This window comes from Ylistrum balloti, unplaced genomic scaffold (assembly GCF_031769215.1).
Source record: "Ylistrum balloti isolate Yb309-2 unplaced genomic scaffold, AGI_CSIRO_Ybal_v1 Utg370780, whole genome shotgun sequence".
Lineage (NCBI taxonomy): Eukaryota > Metazoa > Mollusca > Bivalvia > Pectinida > Pectinidae > Ylistrum > Ylistrum balloti.
The window spans coordinates 224,371-241,879 of NW_026782456.1; the positions used below are offsets into that span (position 1 = coordinate 224,371).

Sequence of the window (17,509 nt, forward strand, 5' to 3'; positions counted from 1 at the left end):
TTTCTCCAAGATACTCCAGTTTCCTTCCGTATTAACATTGGACCCCTTTGAATTTGCATTAAAGTCAGCAAGAATCATAACTACGAAATGATATAACTTTATTGGTATATTTCCACCTCCTTACAATGTTTACTTACCTGTATATTTCCACCTCCTTACAATGTTTACTTACCTGTATATTTCCACCTCCTTACAATGTTTACTTACCTGTATATTTCCACCTCCTTACAATGTTTACTTACCTGTATATTTCCACCTCCTTACAATGTTTACTTACCTGTATATTTCCACCTCCTGTATATTTACAATGTTTACTTACCTGTATATTTCCACCTCCTTACAATGTTTACTTACCTGTATATTTCCACCTCCTTACAATGTTTACTTACCTGTATATTTCCACCTCCTTACAATGTTTACTTACCTGTATATTTCCACCTCCTTACAATGTTTACTTACCTGTATATTTCCACTTCCTTACAATGTTTACTTACCTGTATATTTCCACCTCCTTACAATGTTTACTTACCTGTATATTTCCACCTCCTTACAATGTTTACTTACCTGTATATTTCCACCTCCTTACAGTGTTTACTTACCTGTATATTTCCACCTCCTTACAATGTTTACTTACCTGTATATTTCCACCTCCTTACAATGTTTACTTACCTGTATATTTCCACTTCCTTACAATGTTTACTTACCTGTATATTTCCACCTCCTTACAATGTTTACTTACCTGTATATTTCCACTTCCTTACAATGTTTACTTACCTGTATATTTCCACTTCCTTACAATGTTTACTTACCTGTATATTTCCACCTCCTTACAATGTTTACTTACCTGTATATCGTCAGGTGAGAGAGAAAAGCAGTGTGTGGTCAATATTGTGGATGACAATAAATTTGAAGTGACAGAAGAGTTCCGACTTGTCCTTGGCAGCCCAGACAGTGTTACAGCAGGTGGAGCTAATATAGGTGTCCAGAACAGTACTATTATAAAGATTACAGATGCCAGTGATAGTAAGTAGGAGATACACTCTTCACCAAGTTATTTCCTCACAGACAGACTTACATATTAACTCACATTTACTTCCTGGTAGCCTGACAGCTTTACTCACACATTTGTTTCCTTGAAACTTCACAGATAGCCTCAGATTTATTTCTTGGTACAAGTACAAACAGAAAATACCAGCTTGTGAACATAATAATAATCTAAATTCGAATTTAATAAAACTAGGGCAATTACAAAATATGAACAAAAGAAAGATTTACACAGAGACTCCTGAAGAAATGCACGGTGAATAAGACCAGGTATTCCAGAAGAGCAAGTGTCTTCTGCTTTCATAAATAAACAATGTCAGTCCAAAGTATCAAACTTAACGTAAGCAAGCATAACAGTATCTATGATTTCTTGATTCATCTACAATGTTACAATCTTTACATACTTTTTGTTTTCTGTCTTTCAGAGCCTCAGATCCAGTTTGCAGAGGATCATTTCGTTGTTAATGAACCAATCTTCAAAGAGGATATATCTAGACTGACCATTCCTGTGGTTAGGTCTGGTGACCTCTCAGAGAGATCAGAAGTCACAGTGTTTACCAAAGATGGGTCAGCAAGGGCTGGACAGGACTATAATGGTTTCTCTAGATGTATGTCATATGTTTCTATGTAACTGGTCATCATTTGAAAACAAGACACAAGGAACGGCTCCATTTGGCTTAGATTTAGCTAAAATTGGATGTTCTGTTTTTTGTTATTGAATGGCAAACTGTGTGTATGAATCAACCCAGTATCTGTACAGTGTAATGTTATTGTTGAAATATAGTACAACTTTGTCTATAAGACTATTTTGGATAGTTGATTAAGGTTGGTTAGTTTGATAGATATCCAAACAAAGACTTGATAGTCGATACAGGTCTATAAATAGACATCCAATCAAAGACTTGATAGTCAATACAGGTCTATAGATAGACATCCAAACAAAGACTTGATAGTCAATACAGGTCTATAGATAGACATCCAATCAAAGACTTGATAGTCAATACAGGTCTATAGATAGACATCCAATCAAAGACTTGATAGTCAATACAGGTCTATAGATAGACATCCAATCAAAGACTTGATAGTCAATACAGGTCTATAGATAGACATCCAATCAAGGACTTGATAGTCAATACAGGTCTATAGATAGATCCAATCAAAGACTTGATAGTCAATACAGGTCTATAGATAGACATCCAATCAAAGACTTGATAGTCAATACAGGTCTATAGATAGACATCCAATCAAGGACTTGATAGTCAATACAGGTCTATAGATAGGGATCCAATCAAAGACTTGATAGTCAATACAGGTCTATAGATAGACATCCAATCAAAGACTTGATAGTCAATACAGGTCTATAGATAGACATCCAATCAAAGACTTGATAGTCAATACAGGTCTATAGATAGACATCCAATCAAAGACTTGATAGTCAATACAGGTCTATAGATAGACATCCAATCAAAGACTTGATAGTCAATACAGGTCTATAGATCAAAGACTTGATAGTCAATACAGGTCTATAAAATGAAAGCAAATCCTGATTATCTTGATGATAGACATTATCTCGAGTTTATTTTAAGCCTGGTACACGACTGAACTTTATATCTTTCCAAAGTAGTGGTGTTTTAGGAAATAAGACATGTACAGTGAATGAAACATACAAGATTACCCCTATTTAATGCAGTGTTTAAAGTGAGGAAATTTATGCATGTCTTTCACTTCAGTGTAAATTATTTTCACATCCATATTTTTTTTTATTCAACACTGATTTTTTATTTTAACAACCAAATATTTCATTTCTGCAGTGCTGTTATTTGAAGAAGGTGTTTCGCGATTGGAAGTGGAGGTGGAGATTCTCTATGATGATATGAAAGAGAATAGAGAAGTGTTTACCGTACATCTACGTGGCAACCACAATATGGTGGCTGAAGTCAGGGTCAGTATTCAAATTTTCAGGGGAAGTAACTCTTGAGTGATTTGTGAGGCAATTTGATGGTAATAACTGACCACCTGTCTACCACTTTTATCTTCTGATAAATAATATGTGAGGTCCCTTTCATCTTCTGGAAGACATGCCTTTGTTTTAATTCCACAAACCAGTGAGTGTTCGAGATGTTTATTACATTAAACATTTATGTACATTTTCCTTACAGAGGAATGAAAGGACAATGGTTTATGTGGAAGAGAATAAGAAGATCATGGATGTTGTTTTTCCTTCTCGCCCCATTGTTGTTTCCCTGAGGGATTACGATGATCCCCTCGGTAACCGTGACAACCCTGTACATGGATACCCGGTCATCTGTATAACAGTGAGTAAAGTTTAATAGGCCTGTTTTATACAAGAGCCCAACCTTCTCCCCATACAACACAGGTCTATTTTACAAGTTACATATCAGAGCCCACCTTGTACTCATACAACACAGGTCTATTTTACAGGTTTCATATCAGAGCACACCTTCTCCCCATACATCATAGGTCTATTTTACAGGTTACATACAAGAGCACACCTTCTCCCCATACATCATAGGTCTATTTTACAGGTTACATACCAGAGCACACCTTCTCCCCATACATCATAGGTCTATTTTACAGGTTACATACAAGAGCACACCTTCTCCCCATACATCATAGGTCTATTTTACAAGTTACATATCAGAGCCCACCTTCTCCCCATACATCACAGGTCTATTTTACAAGTTACAGGGTTACCTTCTCCCCATACATAGGTCTATTTTACAGGAGCCCACCCTCCCCATACAACACAGGTCTATTTTACAGGTTATAAGACACCTTCTCCCCATACATCACAGGTCTATTTTACAAGTTACATATCAGAGCCCACCTTCTCCCCATACAACACAGGTCTATTTTACAGGTTACATATCAGAGCCCACCTTCTCCCCATACAACACAGGTCTATTTTACAGGTTACATATCAGAGCCCACCTTCTCCCCATACAACACAGGTCTATTTTACAGGTTACATATCAGAGCCCACCTTCTCCCCATACAACACAGGTCTATTTTACAAGTTACATATCAGAGCCCACCTTCTCCCCATACAACACAGGTCTATTTTACATTTTACATATCAGAGCCCACCTTCTCCCCATACAACACAGGTCTATTTTACAGGTTACATATCAGAGCCCACCTTCTCCCCATACAACACAGGTCTATTTTACAGGTTACATATCAGAGCCCACCTTCTCCCCATACAACACAGGTCTATTTTACAGGTTACATATCAGAGCCCACCTTCTCCCCATACAACACAGGTCTATTTTACAGGTTACATATCAGAGCCCACCTTCTCCCCATACAACACAGGTCTATTTTACAGGTTACATATCAGAGCCAACCTTCTCCCCATACAACACAGGTCTATTTTACAGGTTTCATACAAGAGCTCACCTTGTACCCATACAACACAGGTCTATTTTACAGGTTACATATCAGAACCCACCTTCTCCCCATACAACACAGGTCTATTTTACAGGTTACATATCAGAGCCCACTTTCTCCCCATACAATGCTTTTAGGACCTGTTATGTAGGTATCTGATTGGTTTGATGCACTGAAGCGTGGAGAAATATCTGTAAGTGGAAACTTGGAAATAACCATCTGTGGAAAACTTCATGTTAAGGAATCATCAAAGTTTGCTTAAAATTCATTATGTCTTATTAAAAAATTCAAGAGTAGTCACTTATGGAATATCACAGTTTTGTATATGAAAATATATATTTTTCTCCACAGCCCTGCAACCCCAATCACCCGGATTTTGCCGCATCCACAGGAACACTTTGTCAGACACAGGAAATTAACGATACTCTCACCAAGTTCCACTGGAGAGTGGCTCCCCCTAGTGGCCCTGATGGTGTTACGAAGCCTCTCAGAGAGCTGGATGCATCAACATTCTTTGCTTCCACCAGGGGGATAACTCTGGACAGCATCTACTTCAATAGAGGTCAGTTCTAACAAAACTAATTTGATCATTTAAACTTTCATCATGATAAAGGGGATGACATTATGGAGAGGAATTTTAATTATGTGACCAGTCAATTTAGATTTTTTTTTTTTTAAATCTGATCTCCAAAAAGTACCTGCGCACTATACGGGAGTGCGCACTATACGCGAATATTTATGGTAATAAAAAGAGGAACATCATTACCTAAACTGAAGTTTGAATGAATGAATGATGTTACATCAAGGTTTTACTGTACATTTACCCTCAGGAAGTAAAGTCCAGTGTCTTGCCCGTGCGGTCAATTTTGATGGTGATCCTGGAAGGGAAATTGGGAGTGTTCCGGTCACTATAAGCACAGACGAGGGAATCTGTCCCCCAAGGAATCCGGCGTCTATTGGATCTGAACCATTCAGCAGCAGTCTCAGATATCTAGGTAAAAATAAAAAGTCTTATACAGAAAAACAGTATTCTAAATACATCTAGCAAACTTTGGTTGTTAAAGGAATGTGAGAAATGATGTTAATGAGAACATTGCTTAAACATCATATGGTAAAGTTTATCCATGATGTCATAGCTTGAAGCAGATCCAATAAAAAATTACAAGATTTTGTGACGAGAGAATAGGAAGGATACAATGGCAGTAGGCTGTATATCTTTGTGGAGAGTATTTGTAATCCAAGTATTTCCTTTCATATGAGATGGCTACTTTGAGGATCTAAGCTGGTGTATGAAAATTATTTTCGGATGAATTTGGTTTTTTTGTTGACAGGTGCCAACGACCCAGCCCATCCTAACATGGTGCGAGTGACGATAACAATTCCCCACCATGATGGATTACTTCCTGTGTTGTCTACACACCAGCTTTCAAATTTTGACTTCATACTTACTCATAATGCACTGCGTGTTGCCCAGCACAAGTGTTCTAACCTGCTAGACATTAGTGACCTTCAGGTGACCTCTGGATTTGGCTTTGTTTCCAATAGCACTAGGAACCGTAACTCTTTAGGACTAGAACCTTACCAGTTTAGCTCAAGTCTTAGGGGTGATTCAACACTGAGGTTTTACAGGTAAGTCAGGATACAGACCATGATGAGTCATTAATCCAACTTTATACCTGTCAGCCCTCCAAAATGATCTATTTGGTATATCCCAAATTTTTCCTTCAAATCTCTGTCCAGTTTCTGACAACATGAATTGTTTCCTTTGACTGAAGAATTAAATGGCTTATAATTTACTTCTGAAGTTACAAAAACATTTTTAGCTCACCCGGCCGAAGGGTGCAATGGCAATGCCATGTGTTTGTAACAGAGAATGATTATGGTGTTTCAACTTGTAGGAACCTAGACCTGGAATCTTGTCTGTGGGAATTTGATGGCTACTTTGACATGTCCGAGCTTGTGTCAGTGTGTGGAGGGCAAATCTCAACAGATGGACAGGTTTGTCGTACTCATATTTGGTACTGGCCAACCTTATTTTCCAGAGTGAAACTCAAATTATTTCAAGAAAATATCTGTTTTACATTTATTTTCCTAGAGCTGGGATATTGAAATGAAATTTGACCTTTAGTTTTATTATTACCTGTAAACTAATTTTGGAATATGACTAACGCTGTGATAGGAAAGCCTACATATACAATTATCATAGTCAATACCAGAAACTGAGGATGCACTATATTCCGATACACTGATCTGCTGCTCATTGGTGGTTGCCATGTTGCATTTTAAGTAAGGCATATTGTCTGCCTCTCAGAACCAGACTACTTTTTCCTAATCAGTACATGCCTGCCACCTTGCCATCAGTAAACAGCCAGACTGTGCCATTCTGAATAAAGTTTGAGGATTGAAGTCAGATGAAATCTATCATTAGTTGTCTACCCTTGTCATGATCTTTAAGTCCATGAACATACTTCTCTTTTTCCTTCAGCCAATCAACTTGAAGCAGTCACGGGTGACCATGTTTGTTCCATTGTACGTGTCCTACATTTTCCATGCAGAGGCGGGAGGTTGGACAGCGGTCAACATGCAGACTGACCTTGAACTTAGTTTTGTCTATGACACTGCCATCTTGTGGCAAAATGGTATCAGCACAGCAACCAAGTCAAAATTTGGAGGTAAGTGATTTAAGAATAGCCCTACACCAAATGTCAACCCAGTGATTAATGCAAAGTTATGTCAGCAATGCTTTAAAACATACATAAAAGTATTTACATGGGTAAAAACTTGACAAAGTATTGGAAAATTCTAGTTGCTTCCCAGAAAGCAATGTTTCAGATCATGCAGGTCAACTGCTAAAATTAATAACTGATAACTAATAATTCCAGGATCCTTGTACCCTACCAGTCTACGCATCCAAGATGATAAACGACTTCTTGTGACAATTAGAACAATGCCCAAATTCAGAGGCCAGTTTGTTCCCAGAAACTCAGGTATGGCAAATTACACAGTGCCCGGTAATACCAAAGGGTACAAAATCTCTCCTAACTTGCATGAATATCAATTCACAGGTGTTGGAAAGCTTTTCCAATTCAGATACAGAACAATTTTCTTGTCTGTCTAAATTTCATTCGATGATTGATGTTTGCATATTTCTTAGTACACTTTAAATGTAATGAAATTGTTTTTTCAATTATTTGATAATTTCTTTTTTTAGGTACAGGTGTTGTATCCATGGTTACCTCACCTGATCATCCAGATATGACGTTCACTTTGACTCTGGTCAGAAGTGATCCAACCTTTGACCAGCCTGATCAGCTGTGGCAGTTTGAATCTGACTTTGCGGTAAGTCTCTGACACATGGTGTGGACACACTGTAGCACTGATATTCCTCACCAATCTTTCTGGTGTTCAAACTTTTGTCACTTTATCTTCTTTCTGTTGGATGTTTTGCTGAATTTCACTGCCTTTAATCACTGTTTTGCATTTCTCACACTCAGAATTCTGAACTATAGGTTTACTGGAAAATTAAAAACACATTCAAAAACATGTTTAATTTCAATATAATTGCCAGTATCATAAGGACTGTAGGATCATCCAATCAGAATCAACCATACATAAGATATTTATAGTAAGACTATAAGAAGGTCTAATATATTCAAAGTGAAGTGGAATATTAAACAAAACATTTCTTGGACCTAGAAATATTTCAAAATTTCTTTATCACCATCACTGTCACTAGCATGTTTGTGGTTTATTTACAGGTGAAGGACTATTCCGGACTCTACCACATTGCTCTGATTCCCTGCACAGCTGCTGTCTCACAGCCCTATACACTTCCTCCTGTCTGTAACCCCACTGACCCTATCACCTTTGACCTTCCAATCAGATTTCAGCAGACCAGTGATCCTGTTCCTTCACAGTACTCACTCAACACTGATTTTCGCCTCTTCAACAAACGTTCATTGTGGTTGTCACCTGATACTCCTACCCTGGGGGACAAGTCCAGCGTAACCTTCTCACCAGGTATAGCTCAGACTGGTACTAGCCAGTAGTTAAAATGCCATTGGATTCTAGTTTTTGAAATATCTTTAATTTTCCGAGTCCTTGAGATATATTAGAGATGTACTGAGATACATGTCCAATCTGATCTCTGAAAAATCCAACATTTTCCTATTGTAGACAATTTCTGTAATAAGACAACCTACATGCTAACCAATAGGTTGTGTCTTACAGGGAGGCAGTTAAGACAGGTTGATCTCAACAGTGTACTGGGTCTCACAGGGTGACAGATAAGACCGGTTGATCTCACCAGTGTACTGGGTCTCACAGGGTGACAAATAAGACAGGTTGATCTCACCAGTGTACTGGGTCTCACAGGGTGACAGATAAGACAGGTTGATCTCACCTGTATGTTGTGTCTCACAGGGTAACAGTTCAGACAGGTTAATCTCACAAGTATACTGTGTCTCACAGGGTGAAAGATAAGACAGGTTGATCTCACCAGTGTACTGGGTCTCACATGGTGACAGATAAGACAGGTTAATCTCACCAGTGTACTGGGTCTCACAGGGTGACAGATAAGACAGGTTAATCCCACCAATATACTGGGTCTCACAGGGTAACAGATAAGACAGGTTAATCCCACCAATATACTAGGTCTAACAGGGTGACAGATAAGACAGGTTAATCCCACCAGTATACCGAGTCTCTCTTGGTGTCAGATAAGAGAGGTTGATCTGACCAATAAACTGTGGCAGAAGGGTGTTAAACTGAAATTTTTTATAAATGTTTGTGGATGTTAGAATGATTGACTAATGATGATATAATTACACTTCCAGGAGATACAATATATGGCCGACTAGATGTTGATCCTGTCCAGACCTTGGGGTCAGAGTTTGATCTCGGTCTGGAAAAAATCTTTGTGTGCTCTGGCAAAGATGGTTACATCCCAAAGTATGCCCCAACTCAGGGCGAGTATGGTTGTGTAGGGGAATCCAAAAACCTGGAGCACAGGTTCAAAATTTTGGTAGGTATGAATTTAGTCAACAAGATATCCAACTGTTCAGAAACTTTTGTACAAACTTGATTATGAATTACATGTTACTGTAAACAAATAAAAAAAATCTTTTGTTATTAGTTACATTCATGAAGCAGAGCTTTTTTCAGATAATTTTCCAGACCATCTTCATACACAACATCCTTAAAGTTCTCTCCAATTGTAGGCTCAGTTGTTTAGAAACTTCATAGAGATGGTCTCTTAACACGGGTCTCCTTACAATAGTGATCTCTATTTCAGAAATAGGCAATTTATATTAAGAGTATAATCTGACTGAAAGTTATGCTGAAGAAACTTTTTAAAAGTAAAATTGTTTTTAAGAATTAAACAGAGATATAAAGTGAGGGAGATTCCTAGTAGGTAATACAACACTGTAACTGGTACATATAAATACTGTGACATTGTTCTTGATTTTCTTAAGATGACTTAGTCAAGTCTTATATCGTTTTTTAAGATCCTAGTTAATTCAAATTCAACTGAATATCATTAGGTAACCTTGACATGATCTTGCCCTTTACAGGACCTCAGGGATCCACACACAGTTGAGGAAAGCTTCGATGGCATTCCATTCAATGCAAGGATGGCCAGGAATGACCCAAGTGCCAGGGATCTCCTCCAACAGCCCGGAGCAGATGGCTTCTCTGTTGACACGAAACCTCTCTTTCAGGTTTGTCTATTACATTGTGGGGACCTCCATTTGTCTATTTATAGTGTAGGGATTTCCATGTTTCTATTTATCATTAGGGATCTTCATTTGTCTATTTATAGTGTAGGGATTTCCATGTTTCTATTTATCATTAGGGATCTTCATTTGTCTATTTATAGTGTAGTAAACTCCTGTTTCATTCTGCTTCTGTTCCTGCAAAGTCATATAACAAAATAGGTAACGGTGGAGCCAAAAAGAAATATTCCTTTTAATGCCTCCGGATTAAAAGATCAGGGGCATATTGTTTGTCTGTTGTCAACTTTAACCTTGCCCATAACTTTTGCACTATAAGAGGTAGGGCTTTTATATTTGTCATATGTTGTCCTTGTGACAAGATTTTTAGGTCTCATGGTCTCATTGTGACCTGTTCTAATCACCTTCATCCAGCATCAAACATTGTGAGTCTGTTAACAATTAAACATTTTTGACTTCTCAAAAACCCCTGTTCTGATTTCGCCAAAATTTTGCAGAAACCTTCCTTGGCCCGAGATGAACCAAAATTGTGAATTATACAGTCCTCACCCCCTAGGGGCCAAAAGGGGTCATATTGACTTGGATTTCAAAAATCTTCTTCTCAAGACCCAGATATGGTAGAATCAAATACTGTTCATGAATGGAAGCATCTAAAGGTGTTTTACCAAAATTGTGAATTTCATGCCCCAAGGGTCTCACATTTCCCTATGGGGAGGGGTAAAAAGTTTACTATAGTTTATATGGGAAAACTAGATTTTTGAGCATAATTTGTATAATTTCCATTGAAAGTATTTCAAACTTGGTTAGAATTATGAGTGAAGGATGATGCCCATTTTGATCTTGACTGACCCCCTAGGGGCTGATGGGCAGGGGCCAAAAGAAGTCAAATTGACTAAAATATCAAAAATCTTCTTCTCATCACCAATATATTGTAGAATCAAAGGTTTGCTTTTGTGTTACTTACCATTTCATTCATTTCTTTATCTTTTCTTAAACTAATGCTAGAATAATGGTGATAGTGAAAATTGACTCCGATAGATAGGACTGATACAGGATAAAATACATTGTGCGAGAGTGTTACACAAGGGAAATAATTCTTAAGAAATCCAGAACAAATTGTCATTAAACAGGTGATGGGTTTTGTAACTAAAGTATTATACTTTAATGTGACAGGTGGACCCAGGAAGGATGTGGTTTCTCCACGCAGTCTTCTCCTTGGGTTCCAGCCAGAGTTCCATACAGAAGCGAAGTGCTACATATCATTCCATTACTAAGGAGGTTGGAGGTCGTTCAAAGCGGACAGAGACTCCATCAAAAGGCACAAACATGGTGCAGATTGTTTTTAGTGAACTGCCCCAGGGGGATAGTGCCCTGGGATCGTACGAGGTGTCTGAGAATGGTCGTGATACACCCTCCATCATGTATATTCTAGTGGGTATCTGTCTACTGTTGCTCATCTGTGTCATTCTTCTCATTGTTTTCATTCGGCGGCGCCACAAACACTCATCACCACCCTCTACACCGACCAATACTTTGACTGTGGTGTCACGGGATGGCACCACCAGTGTACTCTTCCTTTCAGATAAACAAAAAATGGCCGACCAGGATCGTACCGAGGTGTGAAAAAGACAAATACTCAATATATTCCAAAACTGTGATCGTGTGACTTTATTTATTTTCTTGTCATATTGTCCTGTTTTATTTGTTTAAATTGCTCATGTCGAACAGCTTCAATAATGTAATCATATTTTTGTTTTTTTCGCTGATAAAGTGGTTGTCATTGTTTGGTTTTTTTCTTACTAATGTTAATGTATATTGTTGGTTTTACTATCATTGCTTAATTGTTTTAATTGTCAGGTAACATTACAAGAAGAAATTACAAAAAACTCATTGTCAAAGTCACTGTTACCAAGGGAAATTCCTTGGCAATATTCAGATCTGCAAAAAATTAAAGCAGTGAGCACTACATCGTGCCATTTGTAACCTACCAGTATTGTTATACATAAGATTCAAACATTAATCTTCACATTGTCATTACACAATTTAAACATTCATCAAACTCATTGTTTACCAAAAATATTTTTATTCCAAAGTCTTATTATAGAGTGGTATTATATCCTATAGGTATGTCTCTGTTAAATTGTAGTGTATAAGTGTGTGCTTGATTCATTTTTCAATCCTCACCTCTAACCTGTGACAAAAAACCTGTACTCGAGGTTTCCATTCCTAGTTGCATGGCTGCACTTTTTTTTTTTTCATGTGAGGTTTTCTGCCAAATATTGCCATAAAAAACTATCAATCAAATGTTTGAATGAGTTTTTCATGTAGAAGACAATCGTTTCAGGTTTTAGAGATAATAGTAAATAGATATCAGTGTACAAAAATCTGAAGACATTTTTTTTTGCAATGTATGGGAATGAAGGTCATTTTGACACAAAATCAAGATTTTGTCCAGATTTGTGTGAAAAGCTTTAGAAGGAGCGATTTTCCAAAGAATTTCTGTAATGATTTGCTTTATGTGATCGCTCATGCGTAACACGTATTGTGCAACTGTAAACTTCGAGGAGTTGTTACTCGAGTGTCATCGGATGCTTTCGTTTATCAGACTAGTTGGACAAGGGTTGTTTCTGCAATAAGGAAACGCCTGAATTTCACTTTTTGATGGACCTCAACTAAGCCTGTTGATTTTTAAGTCTAACAATTTGTAATGCTACAGTTACAATATTGACAAACTGTTTTTTTTTCTGATAAATGGAAGCAGCCATGATGTTAAGATGTCATGTTGCTCTTTGTTGTATATAATATTATTATGTATCAAGGGAGATTACTCAAGTAATCTTTTTTTTGATAGATGCTTTTTTTTTGTGTGTGTGAAATAAGCCTTATAACAATGTCAAAAGTATATGTGCATTGGCTTTGCCAAATTCCATTTTGTATCCATAATATATATATATATTTATATGATGTACAGTTGCATGTACAGTGTATTCTCAAATTGTATGTACAGTATGCTGTGATTACGTGATGCCATTGTGATTATATTTATTGACTTACTGTGAAGTGTGACCTCTGTGAGACAGGAGTTATAGATTAGTTAAAAGGTACTTATTACACAATCTACGCATTGACTGTGAATCATTACCTCGGAGTTTAATCCCAGTTGGAGATCTGATTGTACATTTGACCATTTCAAGTATCGGACAATCTTTCCCAATCGCATTTTGCTGCTTTTGCTCTATAGATTGACAGAGAATCATCCATAAATACAGTTTAGATTTCCAAGGATTGTTTTCCAACTTTTGAACAGTGTGGATCTCAGTATCATTAAGCTCAAATGTCTAGTACTTAAGATTTATTGAAGATTGTCAAAATGCTTCATAGAAATGTACCATTTGATCTGTAAAAGTTTTGTATCATTATATCATAAAATTAAAATAATTCTTGAATGTAATGGTGAATATGGACTTAGGTCAGAACTACTAGCAATAGTATGGATTGTTGATGGTGTACAACAGACTCAGATCTAGACTGTAGACTACAGTACAGACTAAGATCTAGACCGTAGACTACAGTACAGACTCGGATCTAGACCGTAGATTACAGTACAGACTCGGATCTAGACCGTAGAGTACAGTACAGACTCGGATCTAGACCGTAGAGTACAGTACAGACTCGGATCTAGACCGTAGAGTACAGTACAGACTCGGATCTAGACCGTAGAGTACAGTACAGACTCGGATCTAGACCGTAGACTACAGTACAGACTCGGATCTAGACCGTAGAGTACAGTACAGACTCGGATCTAGACCGTAGACTACAGTACAGACTCGGATCTAGACCGTAGACTACAGTACAGACTCGGGTCAAGACCGTAGACTACAGTACAGACTAAGAACTAGACCAAAGATTGTAGTACAGATTGAGATCTAGTCTGTAGACTACAGTACAGACTCAGATCTAGACCGTAGAGTACAGTACAGACTCGAATCTAGATCGTAGACTACAGTACAGACTCGGATCTAGACCGTAGACTACAGTACAGACTCGGATCTAGACTGTAGACTACAGTACAGACTCGGGTCTAGACCGTAGACTACAGTACAGACTCGGATCTAGACCGTAGACTACAGTACAGACTAAGAACTAGACCAAAGATTGTAGTACAGATTGAGATCTAGACTGTAGACTACAGTACAGACTCAGATCTAGACTGTAGACTACAGTACAGACTCGGATCTAGACCGTAGACTACAGTACAGACACGGATCTAGACCGTAGACTACAGTACAGACTCGTATCTAGACCGTAGACTTCAGTACAGACTCAGATCTAGACTGTAGACTACAGTACAGACTCAGATCTAGACTGTAGATTACAGTAGACTCAGATCTAGACTTTTGTCTGCACACAAAATTACCATGTTATTTATCCATTAATGATGACTAAGGCCCCCCTTGTTTTTAGCCCAAAAGTCCTACATCAATCCACAACAACCATATTTAAACAGTTTTTCCAATAGTCATATTTTAGTTGAACATTTTGTTACATACTTTATTTTCCTTACTGAGATTGTCAAGACTTTGATGATATTGTTTTATATCTTTATAGATAGTTATCCGAGTGTTGTGTGGTGTGAATTTTTTTTAAGCAATATGATTGTGCCAATACAACTAACCAAGTTACCTCCCATTTTAGTTTTTGTTGTTAACATCACACGACGTTTGTCGTCTAGATCATTTGGTGTTTTAATGCATTTATTTTTAACAGAAACATCCAGAATTTGATGTAATATATAAATACTCATGAACAGATCTCCACGACAATTCTATTATTAGTCAAAACCTACAAATTAATTAGCACCATGTATTTAAATATTCTACACTTCATTTTAACTTATAATTAGCACGAGAACTTTTAGTGTGCCTTAATCATGATTCGGAAGAGAAATATCGTTATCTGGCTTCAGGGATTTTCTTTTCCTTTTATAACCTATGTGTATTTTTCTAAATAGTCAAACTTTGTAGTTGATTATTTCTCAACAGGTTCTACTGTATTGCTATTGGAGAATATCACATTACAATAATATGTTATGCACACTACTAAGGTTCATAAACTAAAAATATTTCATAAAATGGTGATTGTATTTTATAGTTGATATCCTGTGTCTTCTTCCCTTGCTACCAGGTGCCCCTCCACCCTCCCCTCCCTACCCCCCTCCCCTGCCTAATTTCTCCAGCCAGGTGCCCCACCCCATCCACCCTTTCTCCTCCCCCTTCCTCTCCTGCCTTACTTCCCCAGCCAAGTGCCCCAACACACTCTTTCCCCTCCCCTGCCTGATTTAAGCCTAGCCCTGGTGATAAAGCAATTACTGTAGTAAATTTTCTTACTTTTGATAGTTTCCTTTTTACACTATTTTCAAGAAGGAAATAAAATTTTGAAACATATCTTAAGAAAAGAATTTCTATAAAAAACCGCCGTAGCTTGTTTCATGACTCCTGTCAAAAAATAATTTCCTTTTGAAAGAAAACTAAGTCTGTAGCATGGTTTATGTTGAAAATATATCCTTTTTTGGCTTCAAGCTAGTAGTAAAATCGCTAAAAATTGTAGTCATTGGAAAAAAATACAAAATCACAGTTAAAAGTGTTGACCCTCCCAGTTAGTCATATTTAAATCTAATATATTCTAATTACATGATAATATGTTAATTTGAATACATGTGGTGATGGTTCAGGATTACTGTTATTTTAAGTGTATGTGGATTATTTGATATTGTCTGATTTTTATAAATGTACCATACCCCAATCCTTTTTATCTGATAACATGATGCAAAATTGTTTAATTTAGTCTGTTTGTTGGATCGCTTTTTATTATTATTATTTTTTTTTTTCTTTTCATCGAGATGCACTACAATAATACTTGAATATTACTTTTCATAGATACCAGGTATGCATATCACAGGTCAGTTGATTGGTCAAAGGTGATGATGGTCAGTTTCTGTTGGTATCTGTTATTGGTATAACATGTTTGTTATTGGTGATTCTACAATCATGTATCATGTGACCGGTTGCCATATCTATATATTTTTTGTGCGGTATTAGCTTGAATACTGTGTATAAGTGAAGTGACCTGAATTTCTGTGTAGTGACCAGTGATGTTTGTAAATGAAAGCTATTTTAATTGATAAATATCATTTCTATTTCATGCTGAAATGCTGGATATATTGTCCTTATCTTTTCCACAGGAAGAGATTGTCTACAAAATTTGTAAAGGGAGACAACTCTTTCAGTAATGGATGAAAAATTTTTTGCCATCAAAAAAACTTTCAATACTGTGGTCACTAGGTAAATCATGTTTTTACTTAAGTATTGTTGATGGGTCCTAATGGACATAATGCTAGTTTGATTGTGAGAAGTGTTACAGTGTTGTGGTGAGTATGTATGCGAGTGGACAAGTGCACAGGCCCATTACTGTCCTTTTTGACATATAACATTGGATGCAATAAATAGTTATCAACTTCAGCTGTGGTTGTCTTTTGATGGCTCTTCAAAAACTTACCGTCCCCAAAAGCCTTGAAAGCTTGGTTTATTATAGCCAGGGTTCATTTTGATGCAAGGTCTTCTTGTATTAGCTAATGGCTACCTTACTGAACAACATACACGAGGCCAACTGCATGTCATGTATGTAGGGTTAAGTGTTCTTTTGCCCTTCACAGACTGGTCAGTTTCTCAGCTTCTCAAGATTACAAGCCACCAACAAAGTCCAAAAACACTGGTCTGATCTTCACATGGGATATGTAAGCCAACATTCTACTGACTGATCTATCAAAGACCTGTACTGACTGATCTATCAAAGACCCTTAAATAAGATAGTCTTCACATGGGTTATGTAAGCCAACACTCTACCGACTGATCTATCAAAGACCTGTACTGACTGATCTATCAAAGACCCTTAAATAAGATAGTCTTCACATGGGTTATGTAAGCCAACAAACTGATCTATCAAAGACCTGTACTGACTGATCTATCAAAGACCTGTACTGACTGATCTATCAAAGACCCTTAAATAAGATAGTCTTCACATGGGCTATGTAAGCCAACAGTCTACCGACTGATCTATCAAAGACCTGTACTGACTGATCTATCAAAGACCCTTAAATAAGATAGTCTTCACATGGGTTATGTAAGCCAACACCACTGATCTATCAAAGACCTGTACTGACTGATCTATCAAAGACCTGTACTGACTGATCTATCAAAGACCTGTACTGACTGATCTATCAAAGACCTGTACTGACTGATCTATCAAAGGCCTGTACTGACTGA

At 37.3% G+C, this 17,509-nt stretch overlaps 1 protein-coding gene across 1 annotated transcript in view; it reads left to right on the forward strand.

Annotated features, from left to right (window-relative positions):
* LOC132558305 (extracellular matrix protein 3-like) overlaps nucleotides 1-16,705 on the forward strand; it is a 117,755-nt gene extending 101,050 nt beyond the window's left edge. The window contains exons 11-25 of the mRNA XM_060222851.1: nucleotides 859-1,023; nucleotides 1,470-1,652; nucleotides 2,856-2,986; nucleotides 3,204-3,359; nucleotides 4,807-5,017; nucleotides 5,286-5,450; nucleotides 5,787-6,084; nucleotides 6,354-6,453; nucleotides 6,941-7,127; nucleotides 7,338-7,442; nucleotides 7,667-7,794; nucleotides 8,214-8,475; nucleotides 9,291-9,478; nucleotides 10,029-10,175; nucleotides 11,361-16,705. Of these exons, the coding sequence (XP_060078834.1) occupies nucleotides 859-1,023; nucleotides 1,470-1,652; nucleotides 2,856-2,986; nucleotides 3,204-3,359; nucleotides 4,807-5,017; nucleotides 5,286-5,450; nucleotides 5,787-6,084; nucleotides 6,354-6,453; nucleotides 6,941-7,127; nucleotides 7,338-7,442; nucleotides 7,667-7,794; nucleotides 8,214-8,475; nucleotides 9,291-9,478; nucleotides 10,029-10,175; nucleotides 11,361-11,810 (2,876 nt within the window). The 3' untranslated portion in view covers nucleotides 11,811-16,705. The remainder of the gene's footprint in view (nucleotides 1-858; nucleotides 1,024-1,469; nucleotides 1,653-2,855; nucleotides 2,987-3,203; nucleotides 3,360-4,806; nucleotides 5,018-5,285; nucleotides 5,451-5,786; nucleotides 6,085-6,353; nucleotides 6,454-6,940; nucleotides 7,128-7,337; nucleotides 7,443-7,666; nucleotides 7,795-8,213; nucleotides 8,476-9,290; nucleotides 9,479-10,028; nucleotides 10,176-11,360) is intronic.
* The last annotated feature ends 804 nt before the right edge of the window (nucleotides 16,706-17,509 follow it).